This window comes from Hyla sarda, unplaced genomic scaffold (genome assembly GCF_029499605.1).
Source record: "Hyla sarda isolate aHylSar1 unplaced genomic scaffold, aHylSar1.hap1 scaffold_762, whole genome shotgun sequence".
Taxonomy (NCBI): domain Eukaryota; kingdom Metazoa; phylum Chordata; class Amphibia; order Anura; family Hylidae; genus Hyla; species Hyla sarda.
This window is the reverse complement of record NW_026610786.1, coordinates 105,132-121,305: the sequence shown is the minus strand read 5'-3', so window position 1 is coordinate 121,305 and position 16,174 is coordinate 105,132. Positions and strand designations below refer to the sequence as shown.

Sequence of the window (16,174 nt, the reverse complement as noted above, 5' to 3'; positions counted from 1 at the left end):
GTGTGACCATCCTCAGTATAATGGGGGAGGTGGGACCATCCTCGGTATAATGGGGGAGGTGGGACCATCCTCGGTATAAGGGGGTGAGGTGTGACCATCCTCTGTATAATGGGGTGAGGTGTGACCATCCTCAGTATAATGGGGGAGGTGGGACCATCCTCGGTATAATGGGGGAGGTGGGACCATCAGTATAATGGAGTGAGGTGTGACCATCCTCAGTATAATGGGGTGAGGTATGACCATCAGTATAATGGGGGAGGTGGGACCATCCTCAGTATAATGGGGTGAGGTATGACCATCAGTATAATGGGGGAGGTGTGACCATCCTCAGTATAATGGAGTGAGGTATGACCATCAGTATAATGGGGTGAGGTGTGACCATCCTCAGTATAATGGGGTGAGGTGTGACCATCCTCAGTATAATGGGGTGAGGTGTGACCATCCTCAGTATAATGGGGTGAGGTATGACCATCAGTATAATGGGGGAGGTGGGACCATCAGTATAATGGGGTGAGGTGTGACCATCCTCAGTATAATGGGGTGAGGTGTGACCATCCTCAGTATAATGGGGTGAGGTGTGACCATCCTCAGTATAATGGGGTGAGGTATGACCATCAGTATAATGGGGTGAGGTGTGACCATCCTCTGTATAATGGGGTGAGGTGTGACCATCCTCAGTATAATGGGGTGAGGTATGACCATCCTCTGTATAATGGGGTGAGGTGTGACCATCAGTATAATGGGGGAGGTGGGACAATCAGTATAATGGGGTGAGGTATGACCATCCTCAGTATAATGGGGTGAGGTATGACCATCCTCTGTATAATGGGGTGAGGTGTGACCATCAGTATAATGGGGTGAGGTGTGACCATCCTCTGTATAATGGGGTGAGGTGTGACCATCCTCAGTATAATGGGGTGAGGTGTGACCATCCTCGGTATAATGGGGTGAGGTATGACCATCAGTATAATGGGGGAGGTGGGACCATCAGTATAATGGGGTGAGGTGTGACCATCAGTATAATGGGGTGAGGTGTGACCATCCTCAGTATAATGGGGTGAGGTGGGACCATCAGTATAATGGGGGAGGTGGGACCATCAGTATAATGGGGTGAGGTGTGACCATCAGTATAATGGGGTGAGGTGTGACCATCAGTATAATGGGGGAGGTGTGATCATCAGTATAATGGGGGGAGGTGGGACAATCAGTATAATGGGGTGAGGTGTGATCATCAGTATAATGGGGGGAGGTATGACCATCAGTATAATGGGGTGAGGTATGACCATCCTCTGTATAATGGGGTGAGGTGTGACCATCCTCTGTATAATGGGGTGAGGTATGACCATCCTCTGTATAATGGGGTGAGGTGTGACCATCAGTATAATGGGGTAGGTGGGACCATCCTCAGTATAATGGGGTGAGGTATGACCATCCTCTGTATAATGGGGTGAGGTGTGACCATCAGTATAATGGGGTGAGGTGTGACCATCCTCAGTATAATGGGGTGAGGTATGACCATCAGTATAATGGGGGAGGTGGGACCATCCTCAGTATAATGGGGTGAGGTGTGACCATCCTCAGTATAATGGGGTGAGGTGTGACCATCAGTATAATGGGGTGAGGTGTGACCATCCTCAGTATAATGGGGTGAGGTGTGACCATCAGTATAATGGGGGAGGTATGACCATCCTCTGTATAATGGGGTGAGGTGCGACCATCCTCTATATAATGGGGAGAGGTGGGACCATCCTCGGTATAATGGGGGAGGTGTGACCATCCTCAGTATAATGGGGGAGGTGGGACCATCCTCGGTATAATGGGGGAGGTGGGACCATCCTCAGTATAATGGGGAGAGGTGTGACCATCCTCGGTATAATGGGGGAGGTGTGACCATCCTCAGTATAATGGGGGAGGTGGGACCATCCTCGGTATAATGGGGGAGGTGGGACCATCCTCGGTATAATGGGGGAGGTGGGACCATCCTCAGTATAATGGGGGAGGTGGGACCATCCTCAGTATAATGGGGGAGGTGGGACCATCCTCGGTATAATGGGGGAGGTGTGACCATCCTCAGTATAATGGGGGAGGTGGGACCATCCTCGGTATAATGGGGGAGGTGGGACCATCCTCGGTATAATGGGGGAGGTGGGACCATCCTTGGTATAAGGGGGTGAGGTGGGACCATCCTCTGTATAATGGGGGAGGTGGGACCATCCTCTGTATAATGGGGGAGGTGGGACCATCCTTGGTATAAGGGGGTGAGGTGGGACCATCCTCTGTATAATGGGGGAGGTGGGACCATCCTCTGTATAATGGGGTGAGGTGTGACCATCCTCAGTATAATGGAGTGAGGTGTGACCATCCTCGGTATAATGGGGGAGGTGGGACCATCCTCAGTATAATGGGGGAGGTGGGACCATCCTCGGTATAATGGGGGAGGTGGGACCATCCTTGGTATAAGGGGGTGAGGTGGGACCATCCTTGGTATAATGGGGGAGGTGGGACCATCCTCTGTATAATGGGGGAGGTGGGACCATCCTTGGTATAATGGGGAGGTGGGACCATCCTCGGTATAATGGGGAGGTGGGACCATCCTCAGTATAATGGGGGAGGTGGGACCATCCTTGGTATAAGGGGGTGAGGTGGGACCATCCTTGGTATAATGGGGGAGGTGGGACCATCCTTGGTATAATGGGGGAGGTGGGACCATCCTCGGTATAATGGGGGAGGTGGGACCAATGATGCGCCCCTCATGATGTCATCATCTTTCTCAGAGACTGATCTTCACGCTGTGATCAGGAAGGGGAATCTCCTGAAGGACGTCCACATGAGATACATCCTGCACCAACTGCTGAAGGCCACAAAGTTCCTGCACTCCGGGAATGTCATCCACCGAGACCAGAAGGTGAGTCAGCCGGGGGGTGTCACATCCTGTAGGGTGAGGGGTGGGTGAGCCGGTGGGTGTCACATCCTGTAGGGTGAGGGGTGAGTGAGCCGGGGGGGGGGGGGGGGTCACATCCTGTAGGGTGAGGGGTGAGTGATCCGGGGGGTGTCACATCCTGTAGGGGGAGGGGGGAGTCAGCCGGGGGGTGTCACATCCTGTAGGGTGAGGGGTGGGTGATCCGGGGGGGTGTCACATCCTGTAGGGGGAGGGGTGAGTCAGCCGGGGGGTGTCACATCCTGTAGGGTGAGGGGTGGATGAGCCGGGGGGGGGTCACATCCTGTAGGGTGGGGGGTGAGTGAGCCGGGGGGGGGGGGTCACATCCTGTAGGGTGAGGGGTGAGTGAGCCGGGGGGGGGTCACATCCTGTAGGGTGAGGGGTGAGTGAGCCGGGGGGTGTCACATCCTGTAGGGTGAGGGGTGAGTGATCCGGTGGGTGTCACATCCTGTAGGGGGAGGGGTGAGTCAGCCGGGGGGTGTCACATCCTGTAGGGTGAGGGGTGAGTGATCCGGGGGGTGTCACATCCTGTAGGGGGAGGGGTGAGTCAGCCGGGGGGTGTCACATCCTGTAGGGTGAGGGGTGGGTGAGCCGGGGGGGGGTCACATCCTGTAGGGTAAGGGGTGAGTGAGCCGGGGGGGGGTGTCACATCCTGTAAGGTGAGGGGTGAGTGAGCCGGGGGGGGGGGGGTCACATCCTGTAGGGTGAGGGGTGAGTGAGCCGGTGGGTGTCACATCCTGTAGGGGGAGGGGTGAGTCAGCCGGGGGGTGTCACATCCTGTAGGGTGAGGGGTGAGTGATCCGGGGGGGTTTCACATCCTGTAGGGGGAGGGGTGAGTCAGACGGGGGGTGTCACATCCTGTAGGGTGAGGGGTCGGTGAGCCGGGGGGGGGGTCACATCCTGTAGGGTGAGGGGTGGGTGAGCCGGGGGGGGGGGGTCACATCCTGTAGGGTGAGGGGTGGGTGAGCCGGGGGGGGGGTCACATCCTGTAGGGTGAGGGGTGAGTGAGCCGGGGGAGGGGTCACATCCTGTAGGGTGAGGGGTGAGTGAGCCGGGGGGTCTCACATCCTGTAGGGTGAGGGGTGAGTGAGCCGGGGGGGGGGGTCACATCCTGTAGGGTGAGGGGTGAGTGAGCCGGGGGGTGTCACATCCTGTAGGGTGAGGGGTGAGTGATCCGAGGGGGTGTCACATCCTGTAGGGTGAGGGGTGAGTGATCCGGGGGGTGTCACATCCTGTAGGGTGAGGGGTGAGTGACCCGGGGGGGTGTCACATCCTGTAGGGTGAGGGCTGAGTGAGCCAGGGGGTGTCACATCCTGTAGGGTGAGGGCTGAGTGAGCCGGGGGGTGTCACATCCTGTAGGGTGAGGGCTGAGTGACCCGGGGGGTGTCACATCCTGTAGGGTGAGGGGTGAGTGATCCGGGGGGGGTGTCACATCCTGTAGGGTGAGGGCTGAGTGAGCCGGGGGGTGTCACATCCTGTAGGGTGAGGGCTGAGTGACCCGGGGGGTGTCACATCCTGTAGGGTGAGGGGTGAGTGATCCGGGGGGTGTCACATCCTGTAGGGTGAGGGCTGAGTGATCCGGGGGGTGTCACATCCTGTAGGGTGAGGGGTGAGTGACCCGGGGGGGTGTCACATCCTGTAGGGTGAGGGCTGAGTGAGCCGGGGGGTGTCACATCCTGTAGGGTGAGGGCTGAGTGACCCGGGGGGTGTCACATCCTGTAGGGTGAGGGGTGAGTGATCCGGGGGGTGTCACATCCTGTAGGGTGAGGGCTGAGTGATCCGGGGGGTGTCACATCCTGTAGGGTGAGGGGTGAGTGATCCGGGGGTGTCACATCCTGTAGGGTGAGGGATGAGTGATCCGGGGGGGATGTCACATACTGTAGGGTGAGGGGTGGGTGAGCCGGGGGGGGGGGTGTCACATCCTGAGGGGTGAGTGAGCCGGGGGATGTCACATCCTGTAGGGTGAGGGGTGAGTGATCCGGGGGGGGTCACATCCTGTAGGGTGAGGGGTGAGTGAGTCGGGGGATGTCACATCCTGTAGGGTGAGGGGTGAGTGATCCGGGGGGGGGGGGGTGTCACATCCTGTACGGTGAGGGGTGAGTGAGCCGGGGGGGGGGGTTTCACATCCTGTAGGGTGAGGGGTGGGTGAGCCGGGGGGTGTCACATCCTGAGGGGTGAGTGATCTGGGGGGGTGTCACATCTTGTAGGGTGAGGGGTGAGTGATCCGGGGGGGCGTCACATCCTGTAGGGTGAGGGGTGGGTGAGCCGGGGGGGGGTGTCACATCCCTGAGGGGTGAGTGAGCCGGGGGGTGTCACATCCTGTAGGGTGAGGGGTGAGTGATCCGGGGGGTGTCACATCCTGTAGGGTGAGGGGTGAGTGACCCGGGGGGGTGTCACATCCTGTAGGGTGAGGGCTGAGTGAGCCGGGGGGTGTCACATCCTGTAGGGTGAGGGCTGAGTGACCCGGGGGGTGTCACATCCTGTAGGGTGAGGGGTGAGTGATCCGGGGGGGTGTCACATCCTGTAGGGTGAGGGCTGAGTGATCCGGGGGGTGTCACATCCTGTAGGGTGAGGGGTGAGTGATCCGGGGGTGTCACATCCTGTAGGGTGAGGGATGAGTGATCCGGGGGGGATGTCACATACTGTAGGGTGAGGGGTGGGTGAGCCGGGGGGGGGGGTTGTCACATCCTGAGGGGTGAGTGAGCCGGGGGATGTCACATCCTGTAGGGTGAGGGGTGAGTGATCCGGGGGGGGTCACATCCTGTAGGGTGAGGGGTGAGTGAGCCGGGGGATGTCACATCCTGTAGGGTGAGGGGTGAGTGATCCGGGGGGGGGGGGTGTCACATCCTGTAGGGTGAGGGGTGAGTTATCCGGGGGGGGGGGGGTCACATCCTGTAGGGTGAGGGGTGAGTGAGCCGGGGGATGTCACATCCTGTAGGGTGAAGGGTGAGTGATCGGGGGGGGGGGGGTGTCACATCCTGTAGGGTGAGGGGTGAGTGATCCGGTGGGGGGGGGTGTCACATCCTGTACGGTGAGGGGTGAGTGAGCCGGGGGGGGGTTTCACATCCTGTAGGGTGAGGGGTGGGTGAGCCGGGGGGTGTCACATCCTGAGGGGTGAGTGATCTGGGGGGGGTGTCACATCTTGTAGGGGTGAGGGGTGAGTGATCCGGGGGGGTGTCACATCCTGTAGGGTGAGGGGTGGGTGAGCTGGGGGGGGGGGGGGGGTGTCACATCCTGAGGGGTGAGTGAGCCGGGGGGTGTCACATCCTGTAGGGTGAGGGGTGAGTGACCCGGGTGGGTGTCACATCCTGTAGGGTGAGGGGTGAGTGATCCGGGGGTGTCACATCCTGTAGGGTGAGGGGTGGGTGAGCCGGGGGGGGGGGTGTCACATCCTGAGGGGTGAGTGAGCCGGGGGATGTCACATCCTGTAGGGTGAGGGGTGAGTGATCCGGGGGGGGTCACATCCTGTAGGGTGAGGGGTGAGTGAGCCGGGGGATGTCACATCCTGTAGGGTGAGGGGTGAGTGATCCGGGGGGGGGGGGGGTGTCACATCCTGTACGGTGAGGGGTGAGTGAGCCGGGGGGGGGGTTTCACATCCTGTAGGGTGAGGGGTGGGTGAGCCGGGGGGTGTCACATCCTGAGGGGTGAGTGATCTGGGGGGGTGTCACATCTTGTAGGGTGAGGGGTGAGTGATCCGGGGGGGCGTCACATCCTGTAGGGTGAGGGGTGGGTGAGCCGGGGGGGGGGTGTGTCACATCCTGAGGGGTGAGTGAGCCGGGGGGTGTCACATCCTGTAGGGTGAGGGGTGAGTGATCCGGGGGGGTGTCACATCCTGTAGGGTGAGGGGTGAGTGACCCGGGGGGGTGTCACATCCTGTAGGGTGAGGGCTGAGTGAGCCGGGGGGTGTCACATCCTGTAGGGTGAGGGCTGAGTGACCCGGGGGGTGTCACATCCTGTAGGGTGAGGGGTGAGTGATCCGGGGGTGTCACATCCTGTAGGGTGAGGGCTGAGTGATCCGGGGGGGTGTCACATCCTGTAGGGTGAGGGGTGAGTGATCCGGGGGTGTCACATCCTGTAGGGTGAGGGATGAGTGATCCGGGGGGATGTCACATACTGTAGGGTGAGGGGTGGGTGAGCCGGGGGGGGGGTGTCACATCCTGAGGGGTGAGTGAGCCGGGGGATGTCACATCCTGTAGGGTGAGGGTGAGTGATCCGGGGGGGGTCACATCCTGTAGGGTGAGGGGTGAGTGAGCCGGGGGATGTCACATCCTGTAGGGTGAGGGGTGAGTGATCCGGGGGGGGGGGGTGTCACATCCTGTAGGGTGAGGGGTGAGTTATCCGGGGGGGGGGTCACATCCTGTAGGGTGAGGGGGTGAGTGAGCCGGGGGATGTCACATCCTGTAGGGTGAAGGGTGAGTGATCGGGGGGGGGGGGGGGTGTCACATCCTGTAGGGTGAGGGGTGAGTGATCCGGTGGGGGGGGGTGTCACATCCTGTACGGTGAGGGGTGAGTGAGCCGGGGGGGGGGGTTTCACATCCTGTAGGTGAGGGGTGGGTGAGCCGGGGGGTGTCACATCCTGAGGGGTGAGTGATCTGGGGGGGGTGTCACATCTTGTAGGGTGAGGGGTGAGTGATCCGGGGGGGTGTCACATCCTGTAGGGTGAGGGGTGGGTGAGCCGGGGGGGGGGGGGGTGTCACATCCTGAGGGGTGAGTGAGCCGGGGGGTGTCACATCCTGTAGGGTGAGGGGTGAGTGATCCAGGGGGGTGTCACATCCTGTAGGGTGAGGGGTGAGTGATCCGGGGGTGTCACATCCTGTAGGGTGAGGGGTGGGTGAGCCGGGGGGGGGGGGTGTCACATCCTGAGGGGTGAGTGAGCCGGGGGGTGTCACATCCTGTAGGGTGAGGGGTGAGTGACCCGGGTGGGTGTCACATCCTGTAGGTTGAGTGATCCGGGGGGGTGTCACATCCTGTAGGGTGAGGGGTGAGTTATCCGGGGGGGGGGGGGTTACATCCTGTAGGGTGAGGGGTGAGTGAGCCGGGGGATGTCACATCCTGTAGGTGAAGGGTGAGTGATCCGGGCGGGGGGGGGTCACATCCTGTAGGGTGAGGGGTGAGTGATCCGGGGGGGGGGGGGTGTCACATCCTGTACGGTGAGGGGTGAGTGAGCCGGGGGGGAGGTTTCACATCCTGTAGGGTGAGGGTGGGTGAGCCGGGGGGTGTCACATCCTGAGGGGTGAGTGATCTGGGGGGGTGTCACATCTTGTAGGGTGAGGGTGTGAGTGATCCGGGGGGGTGTCACATCCTGTAGGGTGAGGGGTGGGTGAGCCGGGGGGGGGGGGGGTGTCACATCCTGAGGGGTGAGTGAGCCGGGGGGTGTCACATCCTGTAGGGTGAGGGGTGAGTGATCCGGGGGGTGTCACATCCTGTAGGGTGAGGGGTGAGTGATCCAGGGGGGTGTCACATCCTGTAGGGTGAGGGGTGAGTGATCCGGGGGTGTCACATCCTGTAGGGTGAGGGGGTGAGTGATCCGGGGGGGTGTCACATCCTGTAGGGTGAGGGGTGGGTGAGCCGGGGGGGGGGGGGGGTGTCACATCCTGAGGGGTGAGTGAGCCGGGGGGTGTCACATCCTGTAGGGTGAGGGGTGAGTGACCCGGGTGGGTGTCACATCCTGTAGGGTGAGTGATCCGGGGGGTGTCACATCCTGTAGGGTGAGGGGTGAGTGACCCGGTGGGTGTCACATCCTGTAGGGTGATGGGTGAGTGACCCGGGTGGGTGTCACATCCTGTAGGGTGAGTGATCCGGGGGTTGTCACATCCTGTAGGGTGAGGGTGTGAGTGACCCGGTGGGTGTCACATCCTGTAGGGTGAGTGATCCGGGGGGTGTCACATCCTGTAGGGTGAGGGGTGAGTGATCCCGGGGTAGTCACATCCTGTAGGGTGAGGGGTGAGTGGTGAGTGACCCGGGTGAGTGTCACATCCTGTAGGGTGAGTGATCCGGGGGGTGTCACATCCTGTAGGGTGAGGGGTGAGTGACCCGGTGGGTGTCACATCCTGTATGGTGATGGGTGAGTGACTCGGGGGGTGTCACATCCTGTAGAGTGATGGGTGAGTGACCCGGGGGGTGTCACATCCTGTAGGGTGAGGGGTGAGTGACCCGGTGGGTGTCACATCCTGTAGGGTGAGGGGTGAGTGACCCGGTGGGTGTCACATCCTGTAGGGTGATGGGTGAGTGACTCGGGGGGTGTCACATCCTGTAGAGTGATGGGTGAGTGACCCGGGGGGTGTCACATCCTGTAGGGTGAGGGGTGAGTGACCCGGTGGGTGTCACATCCTGTAGGGTGATGGGTGAGTGACTCGGGGGGTGTCACATCCTGTAGAGTGATGGGTGAGTGACCCGGGGGGTGTCACATCCTGTAGGGTGAGGGGTGAGTGACCCGGTGGGTGTCACATCCTGTAGGGTGAGGGGTGAGTGACCCGGTGGGTGTCACATCCTGTAGGGTGATGGGTGAGTGACTCGGGGGGTGTCACATCCTGTAGAGTGATGGGTGAGTGACCCGGGGGGTGTCACATCCTGTATGGTGATGGGTGAGTGACCCGGGGGGTGTCACATCCTGTAGAGTGATGGGTGAGTGACTCGGGGGTGTCACATCCTGTAGGGTGATGGGTGAGTGACCCGGGGGGTGTCACATCCTGTAGGGTGACGGGTGTCTCTGTGCCCTCAGCCCTCTAATATCCTGCTGGATGCGGACTGTTTGGTGAAGCTGTGTGACTTCGGCCTGGCGCGCTCCCTGTACCAAATCCAGGAGGATTCTGGGAATCCAGCTCTCACAGAGTACGTCGCCACACGCTGGTACCGTGCTCCAGAGATCTTACTGGCATCTCACAGGTATGTAGGGGAAATACAGTACATGAAGGGGTGCGGCTGCTGGTGATTGGTCAGTGCCCTGAGCGCCCTCTGTCTTCTCCCTCAGGTATACCAAGGGCGTGGATATGTGGAGCATCGGCTGTATCCTGGCAGAGATGCTGCTGGGCAAACCACTCTTCCCGGGCACCTCCACCATCAACCAGATAGAGCGCATCATGAATGTCATCCCCGCACCAACACAAGAAGGTAGGTGTCCTGTCTGTATCACCATCACAGGAGATAGGTGTCCTGTCTGTATCACCATCACAGGAGATAGGTGTCCTGTCTGTATCACCATTACAGGAGATAGGTGTCCTGTCTGTATCGCCATCACAGGAGATAGTTGTGTCCTGTCTGTATCACCATCACAGGAGATAGGTGTCCTGTCTGTATTACCATCACAGGAGATAGGTGTCCTGTCTGTATCACCATCACAGGAGATAGGTGTCCTGTCTGTATCACCATTACAGGAGATAGGTGTCCTGTCTGTATCGCCATCACAGGAGATAGTTGTATCCTGTCTGTATCGCCATCACAGAAGATAGGTGTCCTGTCTGTATCACCATCACAGGAGATAGGTGTCCTGTCTGTATCATCATCACAGGAGATAGGTGTCCTGTCTGTATCACCATCACAGGAGATAGGTGTCCTGTCTGTATCACCATCACAGGAGATAGGTGTCCTGTCTGTATCACCATTACAGGAGATAGGTGTCCTGTCTGTATCACCATCACAGGAGATAGTTGTGTCCTGTCTGTATCGCCATCACAGGAGATAGGTGTCCTGTCTGTATCGCCATCACAGGAGATAGTTGTGTCCTGTCTGTATTACCATCACAGGAGATAGGTGTCCTGTCTGTATCACCATCACAGGAGATAGGTGTCCTGTCTGTATCACCATTACAGGAGATAGGTGTCCTGTCTGTATCGCCATCACAGGAGATAGTTGTATCCTGTCTGTATCGCCATCACAGAAGATAGGTGTCCTGTCTGTATCACCATCACAGGAGATAGGTGTCCTGTCTGTATCATCATCACAGGAGATAGGTGTCCTGTCTGTATCACCATTACAGGAGATAGGTGTCCTGTCTGTATCGCCATCACAGGAGATAGTTGTGTCCTGTCTGTATTACCATCACAGGAGATAGGTGTCCTGTCTGTATCACCATCACAGGGGATAGGTGTCCTGTCTGTATCACCATTACAGGAGATAGGTGTCCTGTCTGTATCGCCATCACAGGAGATAGTTGTATCCTGTCTGTATTACCATCACAGGAGATAGGTGTCCTGTCTGTATTACCATCACAGGAGATAGGTGTCCTGTCTGTATCACCATCACAGGGGATAGGTGTCCTGTCTGTATCACCATTACAGGAGATAGGTGTCCTGTCTGTATCGCCATCACAGGAGATAGTTGTATCCTGTCTGTATCGCCATCACAGAAGATAGGTGTCCTGTCTGTATCGCCATCACAGGAGATAGTTGTGTCCTGTCTGTATCGCCATCACAGGAGATAGGTGTCCTGTCTGTATTGCCATCACAGGAGATAGGTGTCCTGTCTGTATTGCCATCACAGGAGATAGGTGTCCTGTCTGTATCACCATTACAGGAGATAGGTGTCCTGTCTGTATCGCCATCACAGGAGATAGGTGTCCTGTCTGTATCACCATCACAGGAGATAGGTGTCCTGTCTGTATCGCCATCACAGAAGATAGGTGTCCTGTCTGTATCACCATCACAGGAGATTGTTGTATCCTGTCTGTATCACCATCACAGGAGATAGGTGTCCTGTCTGTATCGCCATCACAGGAGATAGTTGTGTCCTGTCTGTATCACCATCACAGGAGATAGTTGTATCCTGTCTGTATCACCATCACAGGAGATAGGTGTCCTGTCTGTATCGCCATCACAGGAGATAGTTGTCCTGTCTGTATCGCCATCACAGGAGATAGGTGTCCTGTCTGTATCACCATCACAGGAGATAGGTGTCCTGTCTGTATCACCATCACAGAAGATAGTTGTGTCCTGTCTGTATCGCCATCACAGAAGATAGGTGTCCTGCCTGTATCACCATCACAGGAGATAGGTGTCCTGTCTGTATCACCATCACAGGAGATAGTTGTGTCCTGTCTCTATCACCATCACAGGAGATAGTTGTGTCCTGTCTGTATCACCATCACAGGAGATAGGTGTCCTGTCTGTATCGCCATCACAGGAGATAGGTGTCTTGTCCGTACGCCATCACAGGAGATAGGTGTCCTGTCTGTATCGCCATCACAGGAGATAGGTGTCCTGTCTGTATCACCATCACAGGAGATAGGTGTCCTGTCTGTATCACCATCACAGGAGATAGTTGTGTCCTGTCTGTATCGCCATCACAGGAGATAGGTGTCCTGTCTGTATCGCCATCACAGAAGATAGGTGTCCTGTCTGTATCGCCATCACAGGAGATAGTTGTGTCCTGTCTGTATCGCCATCACAGGAGATAGTTGTGTCCTGTCTGTATCGCCATCACAGGAGATAGGTGTCCTGTCTGTATTGCCATCACAGGAGATAGGTGTCCTGTCTGTATCGCCATCACAGGAGATAGTTGTGTCCTGTCTGTATCGCCATCACAGGAGATAGTTGTGTCCTGTCTGTATCGCCATCACAGGAGATAGGTGTCCTGTCTGTATCACCATCACAGGAGATAGGTGTCCTGTCTGTATCGCCATCACAGGAGATAGTTGTGTCCTGTCTGTATCGCCATCACAGGAGATAGTTGTGTCCTGTCTGTATCGCCATCACAGGAGATAGGTGTCCTGTCTGTATCGCCATCACAGGAGATAGGTGTCCTGTCTGTATCGCCATCACAGGAGATAGGTGTCCTGTCTGTATCGCCATCACAGGAGATAGGTGTTCTGTCTGTATCGCCATCACAGGAGATAGGTGTCCTGTCTGTATCGCCATCACAGGAGATAGGTGTCCTGTCTGTATCGCCATCACAGAAGATAGGTGTCCTGTCTGTATCGCCATCACAGGAGATAGGTGTCCTGTCTGTATCGCCATCACAGGAGATAGGTGTCCTGTCTGTATCGCCATCACAGGAGATAGGTGTCCTGTCTGTATCGCCATCACAGGAGATAGGTGTCCTGTCTGTATCGCCATCACAGGAGATAGGTGTCCTGTCTGTATCACCATCACAGGAGATAGGTGTCCTGTCTGTATCGCCATCACAGGAGATAGGTGTCCTGTCTGTATCGCCATCACAGGAGATAGTTGTGTCCTGTCTGTATCGCCATCACAGGAGATAGGTGTCCTGTCTGTATCGCCATCACAGGAGATAGTTGTCCTGTCTGTATCGCCATCACAGGAGATAGGTGTCCTGTCTGTATCGCCATCACAGGAGATAGGTGTCCTGTCTGTATCGCCATCACAGGAGATAGGTGTCCTGTCTGTATCGCCATCACAGGAGATAGTTGTGTCCTGTCTGTATCGCCATCACAGGAGATAGGTGTCCTGTCTGTATCGCCATCACAGGAGATAGTTGTGTCCTGTCTGTATCACCATCACAGAAGATAGGTGTCCTGTCTGTATCACCATCACAGGAGATAGGTGTCCTGTCTGTATCGCCATCACAGGAGATAAGTGTCCTGTCTGTATCGCCATCACAGGAGATAGGTGTCCTGTCTGTATCGCCATCACAGAAGATAGGTGTCCTGTCTGTATCGCCATCACAGGAGATAAGTGTCCTGTCTGTATCGCCATCACAGGAGATAGGTGTCCTGTCTGTATCACCATCACAGAAGATAGGTGTCCTGTCTGTATCGCCATCACAGAAGATAGGTGTCCTGTCTGTATCGCCATCACAGGAGATAAGTGTCCTGTCTGTATCGCCATCACAGGAGATAGGTGTCCTGCCCATGTCACATCAGTATTTTCCTCCTTTATTTCATTCTCTTTTCTTGCAGACGTCTTGGCTATAAGGTCGGACTATGGCGCGTCGGTGATTGGACGGATGAATGCGCGGTGAGTGGCAGCGCTGTAATTATTTGTGGTCACACAGAATCACTGCTGCAGATGGTAACGGTATAACCCCGGACCCCCTATAACCCCCTCTGTTTCCTGTAGTCAGAGGATTCCTCTGCTGGAGCTGCTGCCCCCAAGTTGTCCCCCAGAAGCCATTGACTTGCTGAGTAAACTCCTTGTCTTCAACCCTGACAAGAGGCTGACGGCAGAGGAGGCGCTAGAGCACCCATATGTGCGCAGGTAAGTGCCCTGCCCGAGGATCACACTGAGCCTTGTCACATCTGTATTGTGCCCATCATGTGACTATGGACACCTGTACTGTGCCCCCCCCCCTGTACTGTGGCCATGCCCCCCCCCCTGTACTGTGGCCATGCCCCCCCCCCTTGTACTGTGGCCATGGCCCCCCCCCCCTGTACTGTGGCCGTCCTCAATTCTCCCCCCACCCCCCCCTCCTACTGTGGCCGTCCTCCCCCTGTACTGTGGCCGCCCCCCCCCCCCCCACGTGTACTGTGGCCGTCCCCCCCCCTCTGTACTGTGGCCATCCTCAATTCTTCCCCCACCCCACCTCCCCCCTCCCCCCTGTACTGTGGCCGTCCCCCCATCCCCCGCTTTGTACTGTGGCCGTCCTCCCCCCCCTTCTACTGTGGCCCCCTCCCCCTGTACTGTGGCTGTGCCCCCCCTGTCATTTGACCATCCCCCCCATCCCCCCTGTACTTTTTCCATGCCCCCCTTTCTACTGTGGCCCCTCCCTCTGTACTGTGCCCGTGCCCCCCCCTCCCGTGCTGTGCCCGTGCCCCCCCCCCCCTCCCCTGTACTGTGGCCGTGCCCCCCCCCCTGTACTGTGCCCCCCCCCCCTCCCCTGTACTGTGCCCCCCCCCCCTCCCCTGTACTGTGCCCCCCCCCTCCCCTGTACTGTGCCCCCCCCCCCTCCCCTGTACTGTGCCCCCCCCCCCCCCTGTACTGTGCCCCCCCCCTCCCCTGTACTGTGCCCCCCCCCCCCCCATGTACTGTGGCCGTTCCCCTCTCTGATCTCTCACGTTTCTTGTGTCTCAGGTTTCACTCTGTGGCCCGGGAGCCGGCCCTGGATTATGATGTCATTCTCCCATTGGATGACGACATTCAGCTGTCCGTGGCCGAGTACAGGAACAAGTTGTATGAGGTGAGAACCGGTCAGGGGGCCGGGGCTGTACCCCCTTACTGCAGCCGGGTCACATGAGGCCAGAGAACCTCCACATCTTATAGGAGCTTTCCTCCTGGCTGTGTCCGTGCTCTCTGACCTCCGAACAGGGTTATCCGCAGATCATTTCTCTCCTCGGGGCAGGGTCATATACAGATCATCGCTCTCCTCAGGGGAGGGTCATATACAGATCATCGCTCTCCTCGGGGCAGGGTCATATACAGATCATCGCTCTCCTCGGGGCAGGGTCATGCAGATCATCGCTCTCCTCGGGGCAGGGTCATATACAGATCATCGCTCTCCTCGGGGCAGGGTCATATACAGATCATCGCTCTCCTCAGGGCAGGGTCATATACAGATCATCGCTCTCCTCGGGGCAGGGTCATATACAGATCATCGCTCTCCTCAGGGCAGGGTCATATACAGATCATCGCTCTCCTCGGGGCAGGGTCATATACAGATCATCGCTCTCCTCGGGGCAGGGTCATATACAGATCATCGCTCTCCTCAGGGGAGGGTCATATACAGATCATCGCTCTCCTCGGGGCAGGGTTATATACAGATCATCGCTCTCCTCGGGGCAGGGTTATATACAGATCTTCGCTCTCCTCGGGGCAGGGTCATATACAGATCATCACTCTCCTCGGGGCAGGGTCATGCAGATCATCGCTCTCCTCGGGGCAGGGTTATATACAGATCATCGCTCTCCTCAGGGGAGGGTCATATACAGATCATCGCTCTCCTCAGGGCAGGGTCATATACAGATCATCGCTCTCCTCGGGGCAGGGTCATATACAGATCATCGCTCTCCTCGGGGCAGGGTCATATACAGATCATCGCTCTCCTCGGGGCAGGGTTATATACAGATCATCGCTCTCCTCGGGGCAGGGTCATATACAGATCATCGCTCTCCTCGGGGTAGGGTCATATACAGATCATCGCTCTCCTCGGGGCAGGGTCATATACAGATCATCGCTCTCCTCAGGGGAGGGTCATATACAGATCATCGCTCTCCTCGGGGCAGGGTCATATACAGATCATCGCTCTCCTCAGCGGAGGGTCATATACAGATCATCGCTCTCCTCGGGGCAGGGTTATATACAGATCATCGCTCTCCTCGGGGCAGGGTCATATACAGATCATCACTCT

The 16,174-nt window shown here is 57.6% G+C and overlaps 1 protein-coding gene across 1 annotated transcript in view; it reads left to right on the top strand.

Annotated features, from left to right (window-relative positions):
* The first annotated feature begins 2,750 nt into the window (after positions 1 to 2,750).
* The window catches only part of LOC130345578 (mitogen-activated protein kinase 15-like), a 63,481-nt gene continuing 50,057 nt past the window's right edge, over positions 2,751 to 16,174 (top strand). The window contains exons 1-6 of the mRNA XM_056554505.1: positions 2,751 to 2,905; positions 9,660 to 9,823; positions 9,909 to 10,048; positions 13,791 to 13,848; positions 13,951 to 14,088; positions 14,902 to 15,007. Of these exons, the coding sequence (XP_056410480.1) occupies positions 2,753 to 2,905; positions 9,660 to 9,823; positions 9,909 to 10,048; positions 13,791 to 13,848; positions 13,951 to 14,088; positions 14,902 to 15,007 (759 nt within the window). The 5' untranslated portion in view covers positions 2,751 to 2,752. The remainder of the gene's footprint in view (positions 2,906 to 9,659; positions 9,824 to 9,908; positions 10,049 to 13,790; positions 13,849 to 13,950; positions 14,089 to 14,901; positions 15,008 to 16,174) is intronic.